Source organism: Drosophila nasuta, chromosome 3, assembly GCF_023558535.2.
Source record: "Drosophila nasuta strain 15112-1781.00 chromosome 3, ASM2355853v1, whole genome shotgun sequence".
NCBI classification, from domain to species: Eukaryota; Metazoa; Arthropoda; class Insecta; order Diptera; family Drosophilidae; genus Drosophila; species Drosophila nasuta.
Genome location: NC_083457.1, coordinates 23,782,444 through 23,809,521, shown reverse-complemented (window position 1 = coordinate 23,809,521; position 27,078 = coordinate 23,782,444). Strand labels below are relative to the sequence as shown.

The window sequence follows — 27,078 nt, the reverse complement described above, 5'->3', positions numbered from 1 at the left end:
CGGCACTTCGACTTGATACTTTTGTAAATTCATCAGGATAGATTGTCGTGTATAATAAATTATTATTATTATTATTATTATTAATAATAAATAAACGTGTCATCGAAACCATAAACTTTACTTCTTTCACTGTGGAGTACAATGTGCAAAACTGCCTAAGCAAACAAATTTGGCAGTTATCTTAAAAAACGCAGTTAATTTAAATTTGAATTGTTACTATTACACAAATAATCAACAACTTTATGACTTGCTGAATTATTGAATAATAATACAATAACTACCAAATGCGGTAGTGTAATGTAAAGTGTAATAATGTAATAAATAACAAATACAGTTAATTAAATTTTCAAATATAAAATTTTATTCGCAATTAACTTACAAAGTTTTAATGTTAAACTTGCGTTCAACTTTCTTAACAAAGTCTATGAAATCCTTGTACAGCACCTTGGGCACCTCAAGGGCGGCAAAGTGACCACCTCTTCTGTAGTAGGTGCTATGGATTAGGTTCTTAAACTTGTCTTGCAACTGCCAATCCAAGAACTGCATGATGTCGCCCTTAAAACGAGCACAGCCAGTGGGAACAGACGTCGGCACACGTTCCAGCTTCAGTTCACGCTGATCATTGGTGTAGGCCTCAGCGTAGAGACGCTGCGATGTGGTGATCGAGTTGGTCAGATAGTAAATCATGACATTGTCGAAGAGGGCATCCAAAGTGTAGCGCTTGGTAAGACCACCGTCGGGAAGAGAGCGATATGTGGCATTTGTCCAAGTGGAGAACTTTTCGAGAATGTAGGCAGCGAGACCCACAGGATTATCGCTTAAAGCGGAGCCAATGGTGTCTGGCTTGGTGGCCTGCAGATGGAAGTAGCCGCTCTCCTCGATCAAGTACTTTAGTTCCTTCGATCGGGGGAAAAAGAAATCCTCAAAGCCGCTGGGCGCAAAAAGACTTGGCAATATTCCGGCGAGTAGACCCTTCACTTGAGACTTGGGGCTCAGATTGTTGCACAAGTTCGAGTGGTAACCAAGCACATTGTCGGGGTAAAGTGTGGCCAAGTGGGAGCCCAATATGGATCCCCAATCGCCGCCCTGAATGAAGAACTTTTTGTAACCCAAGCGCAACATGAGATTGCGCAGAATAACAGCTGCTTGAGCAGGTCCCAAACCAGGACGAGAAGTGCCCTAAAAAGTGGAGATTATTAGCAAGTGTTTGTGAAATAAGAAATGGAAAATGCTTTATACCTGTGACCAACCATAACCAGGCAAACTGGGCACAACCACATTGAAAATGTACTTGTTGCTGGGATCCAAATTGGACTGATGAAGCAGGTGAATAAGGTCGTAGAACTCACGCACCGATCCGGGCCAGCCGTGAAGCAACAACACGGGATAGTGCTGCTTGCCCACCTTGTTCTCGTCGTAGACCTTCAGGTGTAGAAAGTGCATGCGTAGACTAAAATAAAAAGCACATTATCATTATCAATGATAAGCTGTTATCAAGCTGGCACTCACCCCTGAATTTCCGTGGTGAAGTGGTTGAATTGCCAAAGGAATACTTCACGTTCACGCCAACGCGGCAAGTAGTCGTCACGCCAATAGGCGACCAGTTCCTTCAGATAGTCCGAGTTGAAGCCATATTCAAAGGCCACACCCTCCAAAGGAGGTGTTAGACGTAGTGTGCGATTCAGTTGTTTCCTCAGATCCTCAATAGTCTTTTTGTAAAATAGGTTATGGTTAATATATGACAGTAGAAATAACTCAGTATATGTTATCTGTTATCTTACCGTCTCTGGGTACAAAATACGATTGTTAATCACTTCGGAGGTGTTGGCCAAATAGGTCGCATAATCACTGGGAGACGCCTCGTCGCCCCACCATTGCTGTTCATCCAAAGTGGGCACGGGCAGATCTCCCCACAGCTGATTCAGCTGCTTGTATACAAGAGCTCCGCCAATGGCCAGCAACAACACCAAGAGCCGTGTTATGGTAGACATGTTGGGTAGACTACACGAACTATTCCGTTCAAAGGTTCTCGTCACACTGACTGCCCACAAACGTCTAATCTGTTTAATATTTTGCTGTGATTGCAATGCCGACTTGTTGTTTATTTGTTGTCATTGTTGATATCGGCAACGACGCCGACGACGATGATGATCGTTAAACTTCGCAAGCACACGATGATAAGCGCTTTTAGTTTATTTAACTACGCTACGAATGCGAGCCGAACATATCAGTTTTGTTGATTATCAACTCCAGCTTTGTCATTCGGTCAGTCTGTAGGAGCTTTGCTAAGTCCGCTAGGCCGAAGCGTGATCATGCTGAGTGCCTTAAAAGCTTTTCTGGCGCGCTTTCGACGAGAGCTTTACGTGCTGTTGTTAGTTGAGTAATTGATTAGTTTCTTAATTGCGGATAATTTGAAACGCAGCTGTTCGCTGGGTCAAATGGTTGCTTAAGCCGCTAGCGACATTCGTTTGCTAAAACCGGGCTAAGTAAATATGGCAACAAGTACGAAGATTGTAAACAATTTGCGCTATGACCAATTGTGTTGTTACATAGGAAGTTACGATGACTTTTGGGCTCAAAAATCTTTTTCATACTTTGGCCATAGGTGACATTAACTTTCAAAACTTGCCTATATAATTATTCGAGCAGAGTTCAGTCTAGTTTTAATGAGTAGTAAATACTTATAATAATATTAATAATATTTTTTATAACATTGCCCGCTAAATGAATGTTTGCATAAAAAAACTATTTCAATTTTTGTCTACTTTTATAAATAAATACAATAAATAACTTTTAGTGTTATTATTATAAACACTTTTACCGGCGTTTTAACAATACAATCTGTTCAAACAAAATTAACCAATTTCCTTTTTAAATAATATAGGTCGGCCCTATTGAAAGCATCATTCAAAGTGATCTTAATAAAATAGTATATAGTATTTGCACTGAGAGCTTAAAATAGCATTCATTCATTCCCCATGGTCAGCCATTGAATTACATTGTATGTATTGACTACATAATCAATGTCTGATTGATATTCTGAATATTGATTGATATTCTGAGTACATTGACCAGCTGTTTGTGTTAGGCGGCGGTCAGATCGTCTTACAGTTCAGCTGTGTCAACACATACAGTGGATCACAGCTTATTTCAATCACCACCAACTGATAACTTTGAATCAGTAGATACATATATGTATAAATAATAGGAAATTTATCAGATTACGTGAGCAATGAATTGATCCAATAGTCGCTCTTGTATACGTTGCTTACAATATCTTTATTTAATTCCTACGCCACTTCTAACAAAATATAGAAATACAATTCAAGGCAAACTTAAGTAGAATTAGGCAAAGGCTTTCTTCACAAAGGTAACAAAGTCATCGTAGAGCTGCTGGGGTACCTCAAAAGCTGGGAAATGTCCGCCCTCGTTATAGTGTGTGGTCTGTATACGATTCTGGAACTTGTTGGCCAGTACAGAGTCCGGCACATGCATCAATTCATGCAGGAAGTGGGCACATCCGACAGGCGCATGAATGTGCACGCTATCGATGTTCAAACCCATTTGAGTAGGATTCATTGTTTCGGCATAGAGACGCACTGAAGTGGTGATCGAGTTGGTAACGTAGTAGACCATGATGTTGTCCAGCAATTGATCGTAGGTGAAGCGCTTGGTCAGACCGCCATCCTTCAGCGTTTTGTATTCCTCATTGGTCCAGGTCGAGAACTTTTCGAGGATGTAAGCAGCCAGGCCAACAGGATTTTGGGCCAAAGCACTGCCAATGGTATCCGGCTTTGTGGCTTGAATATGAGCATAGCCCATTTCCTCCATAATGCTTCTGAAGACATGGCCCACGCCCTTGTAGAAGTGAGCATGCTGACTGTCAATGTAGAAGCTGGGCACGATCGATGACAGCAGCAATCGAATGTTGCCGAGAGGACTATTGTTGCCGCACATATTGGAGTGATAGCCGAGCACGTTCTCCGGGAAGAGGGAAGCCAGGTTGCTGCCAATAATGCTGCCCCAGTCACCGCCTTGAATCAAAAACTTGTTGAAGCCCAGACGCAACATCAGGTTGCGCAGCACCACGGAGGCCTGAGCAGCTCCCAAACCGGTTCTCGAAGCGCCCTATGAATGAAAAATAATCTTCAGTTTATCTGGATCATGATGCCGACAGATGGGAACATACCTGAGACCAGCCATAGCCGGGCAAGCTGGGTGCAATCACCTCGAAGACATAATCGCTGTTATCATTGCCGGTGGTCAGAAGTGGTATAATGTCGTAAAATTCGCGCACTGATCCCGGCCAGCCGTGGAGCAGCAGAAGAGGAAGAACCTTCTTTCCCTCGGCCTTGCTTGGTTTCGCATGGATAAAGTGGATCTTTAAGCTGCAAAATAAATAATATATAGTGTTAATTGAGCGCACTTTAAAGACAGGCTAAGCGTAGCGCATTAAACATTTAACCTTCTAAAATTGCAATTATGAATTTTATGGCATAGCTTTTATGTTGAACGCCACTTACCCTTGAACTTCAGTCTGGAAGTGGTCGAACTGCTTGAGGTACGCTTCACGCTCATTCCATTTGTTCAGATAGGATTTGCGCCAGTATTTCACCACCTTTTGCAGCTCCTGGGAATTGAAACCATACTCGAAGCCAATGCCCTCCAGCGGTTCCTGCAAGTTTAGCGGACGATCCAGCTGCGTCTTCAAATCGGCAATAAGCTAACGGGTAGGGAGTAGCGGGAAAGAGAGGAGAGATAAATAACCAGTGAATATGCACAGCAATTGTGCAAAACGAGTTTGCCTACCAATGTACATATGTATGTGCTACTTACCCCTGGTGCAACACTTATGTCATAGGGCAACACTGCTTTATTCTCCTTGTACGGCTCCTTGAGCTTAGGTCCCCAATACTCATTGTTATCGAGATCAGGACGTTTGCCGGGTGCCGACAAATCGCGATAGTTCTTGATGCTCACGGCAACAACAGCGGTCAAAACACCGATGAGAATACGCACTGCGGTTACGCCTGCAGATGGCATTTTGCAATATTTTGGATTTTCTTTTCTTGTGCAATTTGAAGCTGCTGAGTAATAGTGATTCTGGCGATCACTGCAACGGACTTCAACCGAAACTACAATATACACGACCACTCGATCTAAGTTTTCAAAGTAAACTGATCGCAGTTGCCGCAGCGCTCTTTATACCAAGCGTGAGTGAGAGAGTGCATGCATACAACTCATTGTGACTGAGACCAGTGTTGCCAGTTTAGCAATTTTATGGCTAGTTCTAGCCATTTTGAAAGGCCGAATGCTAGAAAAATTAAGAAATTGCTACTAGCTATAAATCTAGCTACTTTAAAATAAACATCAGCTATTTTTGGCAATTTTCTCGAACCCGTGATTTTGGTCTGTGAAAATTACCAGTTACAGCGAAAATACTCTAAGTGACTTGAGTGAAAATACTTATCGAACAGTGATTTCTACTTTTGACCATCACTGCTTTGTGTGTTTCATCTCTAGTTTGTGGTGTACATTAAGTGACGCAAAAAAAGTGATGCAAAAATGCCTAAAGTGCTTTATACGCAAAAGTTTCGCGATGCTTGGATGCAGGCTAGTGAGTTCAAGGCCTGGATCCGGAAGGATGAGACGGATTTGTCAAAAGCTTACTGTAGCTACTGCAAATGCAGTATTAAAGCGAAAATATTCGAAGTAAATTGCCTTTACTTATTGTTTTTGAAGCCGATATTAGTGGAAATGCAGCGCTTAAACAAAAATTTTCAAAGCAGAAATTCAAATGCTACAAAACTTTTGAAAGATTTAATAGCAACAATCAAATCGTTGAAGGCTTTAATTATACCACCAAGCTGTGATATCGACATTTTGAAATTTGATTTCAAATGTATGGTTGAAACTAATCTAAGCTTGGGGTATGACTTTGAAAAAAATTAAGTCCTTACAACTTCAGGAGCAGATCGAAGTTGAAATTCGAACGAAGTGTGCGAATTTCGTTGTGGAGTTGGTCCAACAGCTAAGAGCCAGGTAAGTTAGGTATTTATGATATTGACGTCCGAGATATTAACGATTTTGTTTTAATTTTAGATTGCCGGAGAACTTCGAAACGCTGGAAAAAATAAATGTTTTTCTGTTGATAGGATTTTGAGAGCTCAAAAGAAAAATTGAAGATTTCTTAAAGCAGCTCAATGTGGAAAATATAAGCGATATCCTAACGCAATACGGAAAGATCCATTTATTTGACTGGGAGAACAAGGAGGACACTGTCAAATTTTGGGCAGAAGTGCTGAGCTTTAGGGACTCAGGTGACAACAACCCTTTCAAGTCCTTAGCGCTGTTTGCTATAAGACTACTCTGTTTGCCTTGGTCAAATGCTGAGGTAGAGCGTGTGTTCAGTCAAATGAACATAGTAAAAAGTAACCTCAGAAACAGGTTACATATAAAAACACTAAATTCAATTTTAAAAATAAGGTATTTCCATTTACTTAAGTTTTTAAAGCAGCATTATTAATATTCCTCTTTATAGATACGGCCTGCGCAGAAATGGAAAATGCTGCCACGATTATGAAGTGCCAACGAAATTTTTAAAAATGATGGCCGAAAATGAAAAATATAACAATGAAGACAGTGAAGATGTAGATTTAATAAAATCATTATTGGACATTTAAATTAAAATTCAATTTTTTGGTTATTTTGGGGTTATTTGGTTATTTTTTGGGGTAACAAAATGTTAGCCATTTTTTCAGCCATTTTTACAAACAAATTTGCTATTTTCAGCTAGTTTTTTTCGTAAATCTGGCATTATTTTTTGTTCAAGACCTGGCAACACTGACTGAGACCGATTATTTCTACGTTAGACAGAGAGCTACCGCGAGAGAGCCAGATTGTGTGAAAGCAAGCAACAACAAATGCGATATTTTGTTTGAACACACATACTCGTACACACGTAACCATGTATAATATGTACATACATACATATGTACTTTGTGTACTCGCTGCTGTTAGGAATGGTGCGTGAGTGTGTTTGCAGGCACGAGGCAATTTCGTGCGTGAGAGCTTTTTGTGTTCGTTTTGGATACAGCATTGGGAAATAAATCATCACAGACTGACATTGTAAGCAAGATTAAATTTTTAATTATTTTAAAAAGTTAACAAGAAAAAATAAAAAAAAGTTTAAATATTTTGAAAAATTCTTTATTTGAATGACCTGTGCAGTTAGTTGAAATTGTCATCGCTGGTTCTATTTGTAGATTTGAGCATTGCGAGCATGACGCAGCAGCAGAGTAATTGATATATACGAAATTGAGACGTTGCAATACATATAGTGGAAATGTGTTATCAACTAAACAAATTAAAGCTTTGTCATATCAAGCAAAAGCTAAAAGCGGTGTTATCACCATGACTAACTGATAAATAAATAAATATAAAACGCCGAATTCAAAGTGCATGGCGGCATCGTGCAGTGTTGTAAAATGCTTGTTTGCTAAATTTTGATAAGCGCGAAAGCCGCGCGATTCAAGCCAAACTCCAAAGTGTAGACGCTGATTAGTTATGCCGGTAATCACTCAATGTTATGTACCCATACATTACATATATATATGGTGCTTTTTAAATTTTGCTAGCTCATCGAATGATTAATACAGGCGGGCATAGATCGTTTTTGGATTTACTTTATTAAAGAACTAATTGAAGCTCCTTCGGGAGCCATAACAAAGTTGGCATTTATCACTCTCAAATGAATTACAAATTATTCATCATTCAGTCCGATCTTTTGCACGAATGTCGTGAAATCATTGTACAACATCGATGGCATTTCCATGGCGGCAAAGTGTCCGCCGTGCTGGAAATACATACTGTGCTTCAGATTGGGAAACTTGTCACGCAATTGCCAGTCCGAAGCCGGAGGCAGATCATTGCGGAAACGGGCGCAGCCCATTGGCACAGGGGTCTGTACGCGATCTAACTGCAGATCACGATAGGCCTTGGCCGAATTCTCCGCATAGAAGCGTCCAGCTGTGGTGGCCGCACTGTTCAGGTAATATACCATCAGATTGTCAAGCACTGCCTCCAATCCGTAAACCGTGACCATGGCACCAAAGTCCTGATTTAGAGCGGGACCAGTGCAGGTCTGGAACTTTTCGAGTATGTAGCCGGCTAACGCAACCGGGCTGGAGTCGAGGGCAGCACCAATGGTGTCCGGTTTGGTGGCTTGTATGTGGTAATAACCGCTCTCCTCGATCAGTTGCTTGTACTTGTCCCAAATGCCAACGTGATGATCATAGAACATGCGAGTGATGAGCACTTTCTCCGGATAATAGTTGATGTATATGCTCTTGAGGATGGACAGCGGTGTGCTCAGGATGCACATATTGGAATGGTAGCCCAGCACATTGTCGGGATACAGTGTGGCCAGATTGCTGCCAATAATGCTGCCCCAGTCTCCGCCTTGAACCAAGAATTTCTTGTGGCCTAATCGCAACATCAGATTACGCATCACGGTGGCCATTTCAGCTGCATTGAAGCCGGGACGTGTCGCCGCCTAGGGAAAGACAACAGTTGGCAATCAATAAATCGATATCAATGAAATATGCACTTTAATACCCGTCACTTACATCTGACCAGCCGAAGCCGACAAGGGAGGGTGCAACCACCTCAAAGGCGTAGTCACTGATGTTAGTCTCCTTGCGCAACATTGGAATGAAATCGTAGAATTCACGCACTGAGCCTGGCCAGCCATGGAGCAGCAGCAGTGGCACCACTTGCTTCTTTTCGGCCACCTCCTCCTCGACGCGTTCGTGGATAAAGTGAATGTTCAAGCTGCAGCAAAAAGAGATCACGAATTAGAGACAAACGCTCTCCACGTTAAATCACTTTGAAACTAACCCTTGAATTTCGGTTTTGTACTGCTTCAATTCATTGAAATACGCTTGACGCTCATCCCACTTGGTCAGGTACTTGTCGCGCCAGTAATCCACAAACTGTTGCAGCGCGTAGGCATTGAAACCATACTCAAAAGCAATGCCATCCAGCGGTTCGGCCAGCTTGAGAGTGCGATTCAATTGCTGACGCAGATCGTCAATCTCTGCCTGTGGCACATCGAGCACAAAATCGTAGATTTTCTCATCAGGCGCATAGTTCTTGCCATCTCCACGACCCCAATAGGTGTCGTCTTTGTAGTCCGGCTTGGGCAGCGGACGTGTCAGATCAGTGAAGACCAGATAACCGTAACCGACGATGGCTCCGAATATGGCCACAATCACAGCGAATACTGTCAGGCACTTCATATTGCCCACAAATTTTGATTATTTATCTGAACAAAATTTCAATTAATTTCTTGGGTGCATCGAGTGTGCTCAACCGTTCTACGAGCCAGTCGAATAACAACTGACGGCACTCTATCGCTAGCTTTTCACGTTGATGATATTCAATTCAAGTGTGTATATGTGTGTGTGTATTAATAAACTATATACATATGTGTATAGGCGTGTATAAATAAATGATATAGCAGGTACAGTGAGGCGCTAATAGAATTCCGTATGCGAGACAGGTTTGCCTAATTCCGCATTATTTTTTAACTTTTTGGACTGCTGTTTATCCTTAACTTATTAAACAAATTTGACAACCTTTATATTGACCTACGCAAAGTTTTTAAGTTTTACGTTATACAATCTTAATACTTTATTTATTATATATAATGTATATAATTAAAACTTTTAAATTTTATGTAAATTGTGGAAATTTTTTTTTAACATTTTATTTTTAACAAAGATAATTTCACTGTATATTTTCAATCAGCAATCAATTGAATTCTTTATTTCAACCTGCAATTCTTTTAAATTTTATGTAAATTCCGAATTTTAAATATATGAATATATATATATATATTTTTTTTTTTTTTGAGTAAGATAGTTTCACTATATTTCAATCATCAATATAAATCGTACAGCGTGACGAGTCAATTCTTGTTAATGATTTACTCCCGCTATCTGATAGTTCTCGTTGGCAGAACTTAATTCATTCAGTTTTATATACTATGTATGAACAGGCAAACCTCTATTTGGCGAGCGGTAGAAATAAGTAAGAAAGGTATAGTTCGTGTTAGCCTAAGCAGTTGCACTTAATTTTTACTCTAGAGAATTGTATCATGAAGGCAACATTTAATCAGCAGAATGTTGTTACTGGTCTAAATAAATTAGATCTTTAATGGCTTCAGTTATTACGAAACAGAATAATGACAGCTAAACTTACATAGTTTCAAGTTCTGTGCTGATAAAGCTCATTACGAAAACACTTTTTTTTTTAAATGGAACGGGAATTTGTTGCCTTCAATTACAATAATTGTCGAGTCTCAATTTAGTACAAATAATACAGAGTTCACTTTATATATATTTTATATATTATATTTTACTGTATAGCGATGCGTATACTTGATGTTTTCTTTTAACCACTGTACAATAATATGGCTGAGATTGTCGGTGGCTTGTCTAGCAGTTAAGACTTTATTTGAGATATGTATAACCTATGCCGAGAATACTGCTTGCGCCTAAAGTGGACGATATCTTATCGGAGTGCTCAATGGAACTTATTTATTACTTAGTTCCCACTTTGCTGCGGACGCGTCCGATTCAAACGATTATGATGATGTGGCTCTCGGTAGCCACATATTCTATTTGAGTTGACAAACAAAAGTAGGCCACGTGGAGTTTATAGCCAGAAATATTTGCGAACATTTCCAGTCTGACAAACTGACAAACCTTTTGTCTTATCGAAATTGTAAAAATTAAATCAAGTAGAATGTCAGAGCTAGTCGATGTGCAAATTTCGCCGCATATAACCGTAAAGGTTCAATCGGCAAATCTGGGCGTGGTTTCATTTCGCATTGGGCGCACGATGTTGCTGGGTAAGCTGAAGGATGCATATTGCTCGCAAATGCATTTGCCCAAGGAGTTCGCCTTACTCTATTTCGACGGCATAAGGATCGATGATGGGGAGTCGGCTGCGTCGGTATTTTTAGATGAGGGCGATCTTCTGGAGGTGTGTATGAAGCATCAGGACGAGGCTGGAGATAATGCAACTCAGGGGAGCAACGAGGTGTTTAACTGAAGACGTATTTCTTTGCTTTTAATTTGTGTTTGTTGCAGAGCAAGATTATAAATCAAGTTTCCACTTGACATACACTATGTCAATGAACCGTTAGGGGTAAAGAGAGTGAAAGAAAGGGTGGGTGGGAGCTTTGTTGAGCTTTGTCTTGGGGTGTCTTGGGGGTTGTTGCACTTGTCGCTGCAAAGACTCAAAGGCGACGACGCTGCTTGGGATAATTTGTATAAATTGTAAGGCAAACAATTATGTTGTCGACATGCACAAGCGGTGCCAGGAGAACGCTCAGCGCACCCCACACAGCGGCATCAAAAGTGCCGCCGAACATGCAAGCTCCCCTCGCTAGCCGGCTACAACAGCGGTGGTAAAATGGGCGTGGCGGGTGGCAAAACAATTCGACAATGTGGATTGTAATCCAAGTAAAATTAACGCAATTAGGCCGCCGGAGTTTAGGACACGATTCGATTTTGGTTGAAATTGCCACAAACTGATGCACTGCACCACAAATGCGGCAAAGTTCGCGCTGCTCCCTTACCATGGCCATCCCCTAGCTTCGTCTGGCGACGCCGCCTCTTGCGTGCCGCGCCCAAATCGAATTGATAGCGCTTAGCAAAAGCACTTGGAAGCGTGTCAAAAACTGGCACTAACCCAAAAGGGACCCCAACGATTTCCATGCCACGATCTGTGGCCGCAACTGAAACCATTAATTGCCGCATTGATGGGCGCCTTATTTGCCGCAAACCATAAGGATTGCCATTTTGTGGAAAGTTCGCCTCGGGGGACGACCAATTTTGCCATAGCTATTCATTTTATCAAGTGCTGTCGCTACACTGTAATTGAGTAGGAAAGTGCGAGTATTTGGAAATCAAAATCAAAAACTTGATTGAATAATATTGATTACATTATCTTTCAAGATTACCAAAGCAATCAAATTTGTGATATCAATACACTTTTTGAAGCATACAATCTAATATGCAGATAAGCAGATTTTGCTAGTCAAATAATTACTTTTGGAGAGTATCCTGCTGTCGGTGAGCTCTTTCTGCAATCATTTCGCCAGGGTTTTGTTTTTATTGTTTCTGGCTCTCTAGTAAGTTGGGTGTTTTGAGTACACATAGTTCCCGTTACCGCCTCGTGTAATGGCCGCAATTATCATGAACTGACACGCACTCCACGACGAGGTACATTGAACCGTGTGCAATTGATTTTTGACATGTCATGAGCCAGCAACTATTCCATAATGCTGGCTGTGCTAAATGAATACATACTAGACTTTTACTTGTAAAGAAATTGCATTGATTTTTAGTTGGACGATGTCTTAAAGAAACACAAATAAGTATGCAATCTCAGTGTCGATTTATTAATTCATGTGTTTATTAATAAGTCAATGTATTTTTAGCACTTGGGGCCATTAAAGCTGTCGGCTCGCGTACACAATAAATATATGAAATATTTCGTTGCGTGCTATTAGGCTAATTTCAAATAAGCCTGGAAGTAGGCAACAGTTTCTATACAAACTATACGCAGTTGAAGCAAAAGAGAGAGCGAGATGAAACTTAGCATTATGAGCAATAATGCCATATAGAGAGAATATGCCACAATGTGATTAGCTCTCAATGGCCTGTAGCAATAAATAAGTCGATATTAATCTACAATTCAGAGTACATTAACGACGCACAATGCCCGTACGTATGTGTGTATTTATTACAATACCCGAACACAGATTGGACGATTAATTATCCTGGTCGGTCCATTCGCCACGCGCATCGTCCCACACAGGAAATCTGCTTTTAGTGGGAGTATTTGTGCCATCATCGCCAAGGAGTGCGTCATCAACCTGTGCTGCACCTTGATGCACCTGTACAACAGTTAAACACAAGTTATGACAACATCTGTGTGTGTGGTGTAGCTACGTCAGCAGCCAGTCATCTTTCGGCTCGCTCTTCCGCACTTACCCAGCACAGCAGGGCCAATAACATGACCATAATATAAATACTCATGAATTGCAACCGCATTTTTCACTCTCTGTCTGCCGTATGCTGTCAGTTGTCGCTGTCGCTCGAGTGATCTCTGTTGTTCGACTGTTTCATGTTTCGTGTTTACTCGCATTAATAACAAAACTCACAATATTTATTTTACTTAAAATTGTGTTCATGCCGCAACCATTATCAACTGCTGCTGATAAGCGTCCGAGGCAAAAGAGCGTAAAAATTGAATTCAACACTGAAATGATGAAAGTATTTTCACAGAAGCCACAACTGCTCGTAAATCAATGAATGGCAAATTAAACAACTAGCTGGTCCAGTTGGTTATGCCGACTTAACGATACTGTGTAGTCGAAATTCATGTAAATGTGTTTTTATTATAGAAGCTGTTACATTATTTAGAAAAGTTTACTTTCTTTTCTTCTATACACAAATTTATAAAATGGGTTTGGAAGTAATTTTAAAAGTATAATAATAAGAAGATCATATCAAGTAACTAAAATAATCTATTCTATATTAATGACTTCCAAAATATATATAGATTATCAACTTTTCAACCTTCTTGCCTCACTTATGACTTATAGGGTATTCGACTTAACAATAAGTTACCGAAACGCTTGTCGCATGACAAATATTTATACAGTTTTATGTGTGAGCATTGGGATATTTTTTGTCTAGAAAAAATCGGAATCTGTTGCAAGTTGAGCTCCGCACACAATTGCTTTTTCTTATGGTCAATAGAATTTCACAATAAATTTCCATTTCCCAGATGAAAGAGTAGAATGACAAATGGAAAATGGAAAATTTGCTGAATTGCAATTTGTCAAGTGAAGAAATAATATTTTTTTAAATGAAACGCAGCACACTGAGCAACGTCAAGACAAACAAAAGGAATCACCCAGGGGATGCACCGAGCCTATAAGATAGGAGAGTCATTGCACTCATTTCACTCGGTGATTTACTCTGCTCCAGTTTGGGTGGCGGATGTCGACTATAAAAGCGATGTTAAAGCTGGCTGAAATCATCAGTCAATCAGTTCATCTCAAGCTCTAGTTGCACCTTACAAACACTACGAACATGAAGTTCACAATCATTGCTTTGGTCTGCTGCTTTGCCAGCTGCATTGTGGCCTATCCCAACAATCCCAATCCGGAGCAGAAATTGCGCTGGGATCCGCCACAGCAACGCAATGATCAGCAGCAAAATCGCTTCCAACTGGATGGCGGCGTCGGTCATGATAAGTTTGGCAAGGACGTGCATGTGTCGGGACAAGTGCCCGTTTGGACTAGCGATAATAAACGCCATGAGATCGATGTTGCCGGACACTATGGACAACATTTGGGTGGTCCCTATGGCAATTCTCCACCTTCTTGGGGTGCTGGTGCTGGTTACCGATTCAGATTTTAACTTGAAACTCTGTAATCATGCAGCTACAACAATTTGTTGGCTAACTAAAAATATTTATTTTAAATAAAAATGAGTTATATATATGAATTTCAAAGGAATTTTTAACTGAGTAATTAAGTAATTACATTGAAAGTATGATGTAAGGTAAAGTCACTGTTAAAATCTGACTTGAATTATCCTTGAGCAAACGTTAAGTTCATTTACCCCGGAACTTTTGGGACACAAATTAACTGCTAACAAAATCCGTTGAGATGAGCTTGCATTTTGCCTAATTGTACATGGCTTTTACGATTGTTTCGCTTTTGGTTAATATTTGTTGGTAATAACAAATTAAGCACAAACAACTCACTCTGCCTAATGAAACCTGCCGCAACAAATTTGTCTGACGGTGTGTTTTGCTATTAATTGGATTTATTGCGTAAACTGTCAAGAGAAGTATCAATGAAAATCTATCATGTGGCTGACTAGCCCCCCGAAAATGTTTATAAATAAAAGCTTGTTTAACAAATTATGTACTTATTATGTATGTGTAGAACGAATGAAAGCAAAGACTTCACATTCCGAGCCTGATTTGTAGGCGTTGCCATTTCAAATTGCTTAAGATGAATCATTTTCAGAACGGTAATAGAGTCTGTATACTTATGGCTTTTCTTGTTCATAATTTGCATAATTTTATTGCCAAAAATGATGAGCTTAACGTGTGTTGTTCGCTGACCTTGACAGCTTATAAATTTAAAAATAGATTAATTAAAGAAGAGTTTATTAAAAACTTCTTTATAAAGTCAATACTAGGAACAAGTTCGCATGGTCGTTGACACGCCGAAGATTAAATACTCTTGTAAAGAAATGTCAAGCAAGAACAAAGTTGAATAGATTACAGATAGACCGATTGTTCGATTTATTTTCTTAAAAAATTGGACAACAATAAATATGCAGCTTATTTGCTTCAGTATTAAGAATAAGCATTGTATTTGTTATAGACAAATAGCAAGATTTAATCTCAATAAAGGCACAAACATATGACAATATTGCATTACCGATGTGTTATGAATAAGAGGTAATAATATACTTTACTTTTCATTTTATTTAATAAGTATACAAAGAGTTCTCTAAGCAATGTAACGTATACGCAGCGTCTGCCGTAATGTAACGTATAAAGAACGTTTATATTTAAGAATACTACAAAGATTTGCTTGCCAAAGTTGTAATTAAGATAAATATCGAGTATATGTGAGTTACATTTCTCAGTAAAAAGTATCTTCTTGTACATATAGTATTTAACCACATTAGAACATAATAAAGTTCTGTTTGCATCTATAGATGCGTAATTGAGGGGGACTCACAAGTGCACTCTCCTCACCCTATGATCATAGTATTCATAGGCAGATCTGCTGCCTTATCAGCAGGCACATGACTCGAGAATGTACTTGGGATGGAATCCCCTGAGGGGAATATTTTATGAAATTAACTTGCAGACAGACTAGCCACAGACCTCTATAAATATTAAGGGCAGCCCAAGCCAGACATCAGACATCAGACGTCAGCCATCAGTGACATCTATCAAGTGTGCCAACAAATCAGCAAACTCAACCACCAGCCACACAATGAAAGTTTGTTTCAGTCTAATGTTCCTTGGCTGCTTGGTCGCCTGTGGCTTGGCCTATCCCAGTCCATTGACTGCAATTGATGAAGTGCCCTCGCACCTGGATACGGATGCAGATTTGGTAAGTGAAGTGCCTAAAAGTTTGTTTAGCAGTGTAAATCCTTATGCCTGTCAACTCAACTCCGCAGTTGACTTTGGAACCCGATTGGGAGGCAATGCCGCAGGACAACTTGCAACGTGTGCGGCGCCAGTTGAATGTGCAGGGAGGTGGCAGTCCTCGACAGGGCTTCGACTTGAGCATCAATGGACGTGCCCCAGTGTGGCAGAGTAACAATGGCCGGCACTCTCTCGACGCTACCGGACAGTATTCACAGCATTTGGGCGGACCCTATGGCAACAGTCGACCCAATTGGGGGGCGGGTGCACAGTACACATTCCGCTTCTAGGGCGGAACAACACATAAGTAAAGCTTAAACATCATTAAATTATAAACACTTTAATCAACACGAGAGCATTTCAATTGGGTCAGTGGTGAGCTATAGATTACAGCACAATGTTTGTTCTACTCGGTTTTGGCTTCGTTGAGATCCAGTTCAAAGTCAAAGGGCCATTTGTTGTCAAAAATGGTTGGATCTGGTTCGGGAGTCTGTCAATTGAAATAGTTGTTAGTTTAAGATAATCTATACACTTCCAAAATGTCAGTTTTCTTTAGGCTTACCTCATGCCCATCGCTAGTGACTGTGGCACGCCCTTGGCTCAAACCAATTAGCCACAATACAAGAAACAACAGTTTGAATAAACCAAACATAATCGCGCTCAAATGTTTCACCTTCAATTCCACGAATTGTACTAAATGAAAAGCGTTCTACAGCCAAGCTTATCCCTAGGCTGCTGCCCTATCAGTCTGTCTCTTACTCTCTTTCCATAGCCATCTCTATTCTCTCTCTCTGTCTGCCCCTTTGTTCTATTATCAGTCAGCATAGGTTGACAAAAGCGATTGCTCATCGTTGATTGTGGGAGAGTGTGTGTGTGTGTGTCTGTTTGTGTGTGGTGGAGAGGGGGGAAGGTGCTTTAAGTCATCTCTGAATATTCATGCCTCGTCTCGTTGAACTGTATTAAATTTGTTGAACGTGCCAACAGCTTAGCACAAAAATCTTGCACCAAAAAACTCGGCACGTTTTGTGTTGAAATCCAATAAGAACAACAACGACAGCAAAGGGGAACTACAACAACAACATCAACAACAAAAATCTAACTGCACAAACAAATTTTAAATGTTTAGTAGCAAACAGCAATGAAGGTCAGGTTATAGGGTAACAAATTCTATTTTTTAATACCTCGCTAGCATTAAATCAGTTACAAAGAGGTTTGCTAGAGATTTGAATACGATATGGATAGTGGGAGGCAGAGATGCGCCAATTATTTTTATTAGAAAGTAAACTGAAATGTATTTTAAAAGATTCATTACCAATTATTGTTTACTACATTTATTTCTTAAATATTAATTCTGAAAATTAGATGTTGACTGTTTAGTATATGGAGAAGTTATTCTAAGTTAGTTAAGCTCGCATAATACAATATACATATTAATTGTTGATTTTAACAAAGTGCAGGGTATCTGCTAGTTGGGTAATAATTGTCAAATATCTTTCGGGATTTGCTCTGTATTCTTACGTCTCGTTTTGTTCTGCAAGTTGCCTTTGTTGATAGCACCAATTTCAGTGCAATTTGCCTTTGTGCTTTTTCGCCACAATTTTTTCTTTTTTTTGAGCACTGTGTATGGAGAGTTTCCATGTCATTTTTATATATACAAATCTATGTATGTATGTATGTATGTTGATGTGTTGTACATGTGCGCTCTATTTCTTGGTCATTTGTTGTGCACAGGCATTTTCCAAATCAATGCACAAATTGTCAGGCCAGGTCAGAGGAGAAGCTCTATGTCGACTACGCTACACTCGTATCCATTGTTTTTTCGTTTTTTTTTTTTTTTGCCAAAGCTGAGCAGAGCGAAAATTGGCCCCACAAATTGTTGTTGCTGGAGCAGAGTTGTCTCTTAAATTGCACATGTGGCAGTCAGCTCATTTGTCAAGTGGCAAATCACTTGAAAGGCCAGAAAAGAAAAATGCTAGGAAAAGCAGCAAAACAAACAAAACGATAAACATCAACTTTGCATTTGCATGTACTTTCAGCTGGTTTTTCGCTGTGTCTTCGCTCTTTGATCACAGATCGCAGCTCACTGATTGTTGATTGTGGATTTGTTGATCGTGACCGATCGACGGCATTTCCCACGCAAGTTTGTCGAAAGGAAAACGAGTGAAGTGGCAGACGGGATGGGATGGCATGGGGGCAAAGCAAATCAAATTGTTTGGCCAACAAACTTTAAAAGTTGACACAAACAGCAACAACAACAACCGAGGCGAACGTTGGGCGCTCTTGGCAGATGCCTCCTCAACATGGCCAATGAACGTGTGGACGCAATTTGCTGGGTCAAAAGTGATGCAGTCTCAGCCAGAGTGATAGAGAGAGAGAGAGAGAGAGAGAATGACGAGGAGGAGGTAGAAGTTTCTAATGGCCAAGCTGGGCTCTAATGGCTTTTTAATGAAGCTGACGGGGTGGAGAAATTTGTCAGCGACGTGCAAATTGAAATTAAGTAAGCCAACTTAAGCGTATTAATTATGACTGTCAAGCCAACTATACAACAGGTACGAGTACCACAACAATTCCAAGGGGTTAAACTGAAGAAGACGCTACCAGTGAAGTGGGAGAGGAAGCCAGAAAGTTACTTTTAGCCATAGCAGGTGGCAAACTTCAAGGGGGCAACCCGAGTTGGCTTTTGTATTTGCATTTGACATTTAGTGCAACTCTTGCAAGATGCGCCGAAAACTAAAAACTAACTAAAGAAAAAAAAAAAACACGAAAGCAACTTTCCCACTCCCCCTAAACTTTGGTGCTGCCAATCCTCTTCTGGCCAACGATTGCGAAGAGCGCGGCATTTTGGCTGCTCACTGTTCACTGCATTCGGGCAAAATGTCTATAGTTCAATTGCTGATATTTTGCTTTAGTGCCACACGAAAACACAGAAAACACTCAACACGTGACCTATCCACAGCACAGTACAAGCGATGCAGCCAAAGCAATGCGAAATAGTAGTTGTTCCAACAGGCGATAGTGTCTGGGTATCGAAATGAACGCGTGACACGCAACGCAACATAAGGCAAGCTCTAACAATGTATCTTACATTACTGTGTATTTTCCTACACTGGGAGAAAGTTGTATAGAACTTTTTTTTATTTTTAAGTTTATTATAATTCATAAATTATATATCCATAATATTCTTCGGTCTATATATTCATAATCTATTCATAATTATATAAAAATAATTAAAAAAAATGCTATAATATATAATATAAAGTTAGAAAGAAAGACATTTTCAATTTTTCAAATGAAAATCTTTTTAATATATACATTTTTATTATGTATATTTAATATATGATTTAGCACAGTCTATAGCAAAATATTGCATATTTATTTATTTCAAATTTTTCTCAGTGTTCCCTCAAATTGTATGTATTAAATCAAAATGCTAAAATCATCTTCAACACTTCAACAACTAACGAGAGCTCATCGTAGTTTCTATGTATTGTACTATTTGTTGCGCATCTCTAATTATTTGGCAAACAGTCACGTGCTCATCTCTAGATCTGTTGCCATGACTTAAGCTGATGGCTAATGAATTGTGCGAGTTGCCAATGTAATAAATCTTCAATAAAACTGAGTCATGCAGTAAAATGTGTGAAATGCATTGAGAATTGGATTGCAAATGAAGGTTGTCTTTATTGTTGTTTTTGTTGTTGTTGTTGTTGCTGCTGCTGTTAGTTGATAGTTAGTTTGTTGCTCCGGCTGTTGCAGTTGTTGCTGTTGCTGTTGCCGTTGTCGCCATGCAAATTGGGCTCACGTTTTGCGCATTAAGTGCAACAATTGCATTTCGGCCACTGTCGATGATTGAGTTCTCTTCTGCACCTGGTAGTCGATGATGGGGCAAAGGGAAAGAGGGAAGCAGAGATACAAGAGTATAGGGCTTTGTGTATGGGTTAGCTGCTAATTGGCAGCAAGCTTTGACCAAAAATGCTGACCCGAACGCAGCTCAATTAGCCAAATAATGGCAGACAATGGACAGCTGTGGCACAACAACGAAACGAACCTTTTGATGGCCAGCTTTGATCTTAACAGCAAAAATATTTACCGTAACGCATTACGGCGCACAGATTAAAAGCAAAATGCCAGTCCAAGGCATGCCATCCAAGACGCAGCGAGCAGCTAGCAGCGAGCAGCAAGGCAGAGGCATCATCAACAAACTAAAGTTGCAGTTGCAGTTGCTATCAGTATCAATAGTAATTTCAAGTTTCACTCGCCACAAAACTTGACAAGCGGCCAAGAAGAGTGGGCACTGGGCAGTGGGCAGTGGGATGCAACTGAACTGGGACTCGGTCTGGGATTGCGACTGGGATTGGGTTTGGGATTGGTATTGGGACTGCTGCACATGATGGTGTCGTAGGTCAGGCAGCCGCTGCCAAACAGCAGCAGCTACGGCAGCAACAAAATGTGTCTACGATTGTGGCAGTTTTCCAACTGCAATTTGTGGCCGAGGACTTTGCTGCATGTCGATGCAGTTGCAAACTAAAATCCCCCTCTCGCCCACTTTGGCAACGGTCAAACTACAGCAACAGCAACTGCAGCAGCAGCTACATTGTAATGACGATTTGTAGCCAATTATTTCAAATATTGTATTGAAATTGTATGGCAGGCTGTGGCAGTGTGTGGCTATCTCTGCGCTGGCATCTGCAACAAGCGCTGCAAGTTGCAAGCTACACAAGCTACACAAGCTATACAAGCTACAAGCGGCACGTAGTCAGCTTGAGTGTGTCAAAGTGGCCACTCGAAGTCGTCGTCAATTGCTGGCCATGGTCAGCATTTGACATTGCGCCCCACTCTCACAGCACAGCAGAGAGAGGTTAGCATCGGAGCAAGACCCAGACCCAATACTCAATGCGCACAGACCAAGTACCTATCCAATGGCCAAAACCACTTCCCATGGCTGATGTGGATTTGTCATATGCATAACTTGATTAATCACCTGCTTTAGCTACAGCCAGCAGCAACCACAGACTTCACTTGTCGATGTTGTTATTGTCCAACGGGTCACGTCAACTTTCGACTTCATCAGCACGCGCCCGCTGACCTTTACAGCAGGCAGGTGCAACAACTGCCATTCATTGGTTTATTTTAGCATCAGTTGCATCACTGTAGCGCATTTGTCATCATCATCAGCATCGTCGTGAAAAGGTTGAGACTTTGCTTAACAGCATTTAAAGTTAAAGTTGGGAATAGTCGTAGCTGAAGTTGATTGTTTATGATCTGCTTGCAAAGTTCTAACTGCCTTTTAGTTAGCTCAGCTTAATTGTTGCAACTCAACTTTACAGGATTTATTCTGACAGTTATTGGGAAGCTTTAAAGGAAGTGTTTTAAGTTGTATAAATGTGCAGCTTGAATAAAGTGGATTATTTTTAAATAAATGCCGAATATTGTCTAACTGTATGTGAATGTATTATTAAAATAATTAAAGTTTTGAGCACCGAAATTCTCTCATCCCTTGCTTGAATTTAAGTTACTTTAACTTTTTGCAACATTCTAGTACTCAGAACATACGAGAAGGGTCTTATTACTTTGTGCATACGGGAAATGAATACAACAGGCAAAAGATAATATTGATAAAGCAAACTTAACCTTTGGAATATTTTCGGTTCATTTTAAGTATCAGAGTTTTATAACTTTTTGCCTACAGAAAATGTATGTGACAGGCAGAAGCTTGTTTATTTACACTTCCGAACTTTAAGTTGCATTGATGACTAAGCTGAGAACTATTGTTTAACAACTTAAGGTTGACTACTCGTGAATATTTATAGCCCATTATGTAAAATCTGCTAACGGTTGGCATTCTTACATGTGTAAATTATTTAAAATGCAGCCACACGACTAACAACAACAACAACAGCAACACTAGTTGTGGCAAACAACAATAATAACTTCGTTCAATAACCGGGCAAGAATGTGTTTGTCAAAAGTTATTAATACCATATTAGAAGGTACGTCAATGTGGCCAATGACAGCGACAAAGAAAGACACACTATTGAATGAAGTACTCAAAGTAGTCAAAGTAGATGGAGACAGAGAGAGAATACGTGGAATATCAATGAGTATATCGACACGTACGATAAGAGTTATATTCAAACTTGTACGATTTCTGGGTGTGCAGACGACGACAATTGCATTTCCGTTGAATTGTTTGGTCAACAGCAACCTTGCAACATTGTGTTGTAATATTGCAACGGGTGTTGCGGATCAGCTTTTTGGTTGGCGTCAGCAAACTTAACTTGAAGCTGAAGTTAAAGTCGAAGTTGAGCAGCGAGTTACAGGAAACGCAATCATAAATCGCAATGATGGTCATTGCAATAGAACTATAGAGAAGTGATAGAAAGAGAGAGAAAGAGAGAGCCAAAGCCGTGGCAATTAGCCTGGTCAGTGGCCAGCTCAGGTTGCTGCAGCAAAACCAGGAAATGTTTGGCCAAAACACTTGTCAGATTGCATGTTCAATTCTAATAATATAATTTTTTTCTTGGGCAATATTTGCGTGCTTGGGCATTGTCCCAACAGAGAGAGAGAGAGAGAGCTATCGACATAGCTGTGGCATCGTTTGTGGCACGGGAGGACTGTGATTGTGTTAGTTGGTTGGTGTCTGTATTACAACATCATTAGAATTTGATTTGCATTTCCTTGGTGCGCGACGCGTCGCTAACATGGCATTAAAGCCCATTTAGCTGTCGTGTGGCAATTATTGATCAACAAGGTGCCACAATCGGCCAACCAGCCAATGGGCCTTGTTGCTGTTTGTTGCTTTTGCTGCCGGTGGTCAAGATTTCTTTCTTTTTTTTAAAGCATTATAGAAAAAGTGCCCAGCATGGAACGCCTTCAGTTGTGCTTGATTTTTTTGTCTTCTGTTTAACCGTTGAGCAATTTGATGCTTAATGTTGCCACAACACAGGCTGCGGCTTCGATTCCTGCAAACGCCAATGTTAGTTGGCCATTACCAAGCAAACCAAGTGTCGTTGTCCATTGTAGACAGGGTTTGTTGACTGACGCGTTGCTGACATTTTGCTGCCACTGTGCGAAGTCTTCTCCTCGCTCCTTTCCTCCTCTACTCCAACTCTGCTTGCCCCTTTGCACGCTTTCGCTTGAGCTGCAAGCGTTTAAATATTTATGTCTTGCGTACTTAAGTTAATCACATCCAAACGATGAGTCCCAACTGCCAACAACTACCGTTGTCAGCAGCAGCAACCACAGCAGCAACAGCAAAAGCAACAGCATTCAAATCATTTCCCTGCACAATTTCCAGTTTCTTAGTCGTATTGTTGTTTAACCTTCTTGCCATTTCGAATTTACTATTATTATGTATCTTTCTTTCTCTTTAGCTCTTTTGGTTTCAAGTGTCATTTATTGAGTCGTTAAAATTCCTTTGTGCATTTGCTAAAAATATTTTAATTATTTAATAGCACTTAAAGCGGTTGCAGTCTCGCCACAAGTATTTTTAGTTATCCGATTGTTCATTTAACAAATTACCAAAAATGGTGACCCGAACCGGCAAAAGAACAAATGAAAATGCAATAACAACAGCAAACTGCAAACAACAACGGCGACAACAAACCACGATAACAATAACAATGCCAATGTTAAGGACCCATAAATATGGCTGTAAAAGTTGTTGATATTGCTGTCCAAATTCCCTTCCCGATATTGTGTCTAACAGCTTATGAGAGTGCTTAAATATTCCTGCATTTACATATATCTATATCTATATCTATATCTATATCTATATCTATATCTATATCTATATCTATATCTATATCTATATCTATATCTATATCTATATCTATATCTATATCTATATCTATATCTATATCTATATCTATATCTATATCTATATCTATATCTATATCTATATCTATATCTATATCTATATCTATATCTATATCTATATCTATATCTATATCTATATCTATATCTATATCTATATCTATATCTATATCTATATCTATATCTATATCTATATCTATATCTATATCTATATCTATATCTATATCTATATCTATATCTATATCTATATCTATATCTATATCTATATCTATATCTATATCTATATCTATATCTATATCTATATCTATATCTATATCTATATCTATATCTATATCTATATCTATATCTATATATCTATATCTATATCTATATCTATATCTATATCTATATCTATATCTATATCTATATCTATATCTATATCTATATCTATATCTATATCTATATCTATATCTATATCTATATCTATATCTATATCTATATCTATATCTATATCTATATCTATATCTATATCTATATCTATATCTATATCTATATCTATATCTATATCTATATCTATATCTATATCTATATCTATATCTATATCTATATCTATATCTATATCTATATCTATATCTATATCTATATCTATATCTATATCTATATCTATATCTATATCTATATCTATATCTATATCTATATCTATATCTATATCTATATCTATATCTATATCTATATCTATATCTATATCTATATCTATATCTATATCTATATCTATATCTATCTTTTTTTATTATGCATTTTTAAGGTATTTAATCGGCGACTTGGCTTCATATTTGTCCTGTGGTTGCCGCATTTGTTGGCGGCTTTTGCTTTAACATGGCGTGTGGCCACATTGTTGCATTTCATTAATTTACGATTATTGACAAAAATTGTTAAGGCTGGCGACTGAGTTGCTTTAGCCATTTTTGGGTTGACCATTTGCAGATTAGAAGCCAATTTGGTGTGAAGTGCTCGCCACAGTCTGGCCACTCGGCTGCCACACTAACGGCAGCTGGCACTGCATCAATCAATGCACACGACAATGAGCAGCACATAGAAGAGAGGGAGCTGGGAAGCGGGGCGAGAAGATGGAGGACTAACTGACCTTGCAATAAGGAAGCGGCATTCGTCACTGTCCCAAGCAGCAGCCGAGCTAAAAATTTTCGTGTGAATTCATCTTATTTATGTGGGCAATTAGTCTGGACCGACGCGGGTCTGGACTCTGCCCGGGACTTGGACTTGGCGTTGGCCAGAAGTAATGAGCGTTAGACGCTTGCGGAGAGTGAGGAGAGGAGAGAGGAACTGACGGAGGATCGGGTAAGTGCGAGCATTTTTTAATTTATTTATTTTTAATATGTTGAACTCCCCTTCGTTTGGCGCTGCTCATGGACAATTCTCGGGCGGCCCACTTGAAATTTTACAACTCAATAAATTGGCAGCGCTTCTATCTGTGCTTACCAATCAATGGAGGTCCCCTCCCCCTTTCCCCTCCTGTCCATATGCTGCTCACTTTGTGTGAATGTGTGTGTGTGTTGGTGTGTGCGCAATTATTGTTCTAACGGCATTTGGGCAATTTAGTGCCGCCTTTTTGGGTGGGCAGTGCGATGACCGCAGTCGATGTTGCTGCCGTTGCTGTTGTTGCAACTTGTGGCAGGCATTGTCTGCTGCTGCTGCTGCTGCTGTTGCAGTTGTTGTTGCCTTCAACTCCAATTTGACTCTGTCTGCGTGCGCTCGCGGCTCTTGCCTATCCTGGCCCCGAACATGGGCCACAATTTCGGGTCTCGGCGACGGAGGCCACACAAAATCATCAACATAAATTTTCTTTTAGTGCGTCGCTGTGTTTGCGTGCCCCCAGCTAACCAAGCCAGCCAACAAGCTCCAGCCAGAAATATTGTCGAGTGGAGGAGTGTTTGAGGAGAAAAGCGGCTCTGCGCGCTTTTTGGGTGTTGAAACTCATAAAAGCAAGCGCCGTTTTTGGCCATAAAATTGACAGCTTATGGCTAGGAAATTGAAAAACGACTGTGTTCTATTCATGCTTATCCGCAGCATGATCGTCGATAAACTAGAAATAGTTATGATCGATTAAATGCACTGATTGGGTAATGAGACCAATGGCAACGCTTCTTCGATGAACTGTTTTGTCTAACAAGTTATGGAAAGTGATAAAGTGCAGGAAATAATCTAGAAAATGCTTGTACACATATAAATCAAATTGAAATAAACAGTTATGTTTTTTAAGTATTCTGTGTTCTATTTGTTTTTATGGGTAGAATGTTTGCTATTGATAATTGAATTTATATTTATGATAAATCAACATTATGGAATGTGCATTTAATTTTATTATTATTTAACTTTGCAGCTGCACATTTTATTATTTATGAGCAGTATAAACTTTAATGGCAATGATATGTTTGCTTACTATTTAATTAAAATGAATTTGTTAAAAGTTTATATAACTGCGAATTAATAAAAATTTGTTATTGCTCCATTTATGGCGTCATTTAATGTCTTTTACAATTAATGTTGCCTCATAAAAACGGGCATTAAATGAGCTTGTCTGTCTGTTCTATTCGTAAAGTTTTCTATTTAGAAATTATTCAGTTTTCTTTTCACTTAACATATTTAATGGCCACCCGCAAAAGCCGCAGACATTTGTTGTTGTTGTTTTCGTGGCAGACTTATGAATATTTTTGTTAGATTGTTCGGGGCTGCTTTTTTTTTGGGCTTTGGCTAATTTGTTGAGCGCTCAACAGCGCACATTTTAATGAATTTTTTAATATTTTAATATGCAACAACGATGAAAGAAGCAACAGCAAAAACAACAACAACAACAACAACGACTCAGCTGGAAGCAAAAGAGGCGTTAAATGTTCTGCAGTTCTCAAAGTACCGTTTGTTCTGCGTTATGGTTTGTTGACTGCCGGCGACAACTTCCGACGCACAAGCAGCAACAACAACAACACTATAACAACTGGAAAAAGG

The 27,078-nt window shown here is 39.6% G+C and overlaps 6 protein-coding genes across 6 annotated transcripts in view; 3 read left to right on the top strand and 3 right to left on the bottom strand.

Moving 5' to 3' along the window:
- Positions 1-338: 338 nt before the first annotated feature.
- On the bottom strand, positions 339-2,054 carry LOC132790046 (juvenile hormone epoxide hydrolase 1-like). The gene is made up of 4 exons (XM_060798468.1): positions 1,782-2,054; positions 1,510-1,709; positions 1,240-1,450; positions 339-1,179 (listed from the first exon to the last, which is right to left on the bottom strand). Exons 1-4 carry the CDS (start codon positions 1,989-1,991, stop codon positions 376-378), a joined length of 1,425 nt encoding a protein of 474 aa, XP_060654451.1. The 5' UTR covers positions 1,992-2,054; the 3' UTR covers positions 339-375.
- A 1,198-nt stretch (positions 2,055-3,252) lies between these two features.
- LOC132790047 (juvenile hormone epoxide hydrolase 1) lies at positions 3,253-5,175 on the bottom strand. The gene is made up of 4 exons (XM_060798469.1): positions 4,837-5,175; positions 4,524-4,723; positions 4,190-4,388; positions 3,253-4,128 (listed from the first exon to the last, which is right to left on the bottom strand). Exons 1-4 carry the CDS (start codon positions 5,041-5,043, stop codon positions 3,346-3,348), a joined length of 1,389 nt encoding a protein of 462 aa, XP_060654452.1. The 5' UTR covers positions 5,044-5,175; the 3' UTR covers positions 3,253-3,345.
- Positions 5,176-7,669: 2,494 nt separating this feature from the next.
- On the bottom strand, positions 7,670-9,407 carry LOC132790784 (juvenile hormone epoxide hydrolase 1). The gene is made up of 3 exons (XM_060799476.1): positions 8,899-9,407; positions 8,628-8,832; positions 7,670-8,554 (listed from the first exon to the last, which is right to left on the bottom strand). The coding sequence occupies exons 1-3, from the start codon at positions 9,297-9,299 to the stop codon at positions 7,763-7,765; spliced, it is 1,398 nt and encodes a 465-aa protein (XP_060655459.1). The 5' UTR covers positions 9,300-9,407; the 3' UTR covers positions 7,670-7,762.
- Positions 9,408-14,108: 4,701 nt separating this feature from the next.
- Positions 14,109-14,591, top strand: LOC132789739 (diptericin A-like). Its single transcript, XM_060797968.1, has one exon. The coding sequence runs from the start codon at positions 14,175-14,177 to the stop codon at positions 14,502-14,504; it is 330 nt and encodes a 109-aa protein (XP_060653951.1). The 5' UTR covers positions 14,109-14,174; the 3' UTR covers positions 14,505-14,591.
- A 1,430-nt stretch (positions 14,592-16,021) lies between these two features.
- Positions 16,022-16,611, top strand: LOC132792643 (diptericin-A-like). Its single transcript, XM_060802078.1, has 2 exons — positions 16,022-16,228; positions 16,296-16,611. Exons 1-2 carry the CDS (start codon positions 16,109-16,111, stop codon positions 16,551-16,553), a joined length of 378 nt encoding a protein of 125 aa, XP_060658061.1. The 5' UTR covers positions 16,022-16,108; the 3' UTR covers positions 16,554-16,611.
- An 8,425-nt stretch (positions 16,612-25,036) lies between these two features.
- LOC132793488 (uncharacterized) overlaps positions 25,037-27,078 on the top strand; it is a 95,614-nt gene continuing 93,572 nt past the window's right edge. The window contains exon 1 of the mRNA XM_060803435.1: positions 25,037-25,413. The gene's annotated coding sequence lies outside the window, so the exon portion shown is untranslated. The remainder of the gene's footprint in view (positions 25,414-27,078) is intronic.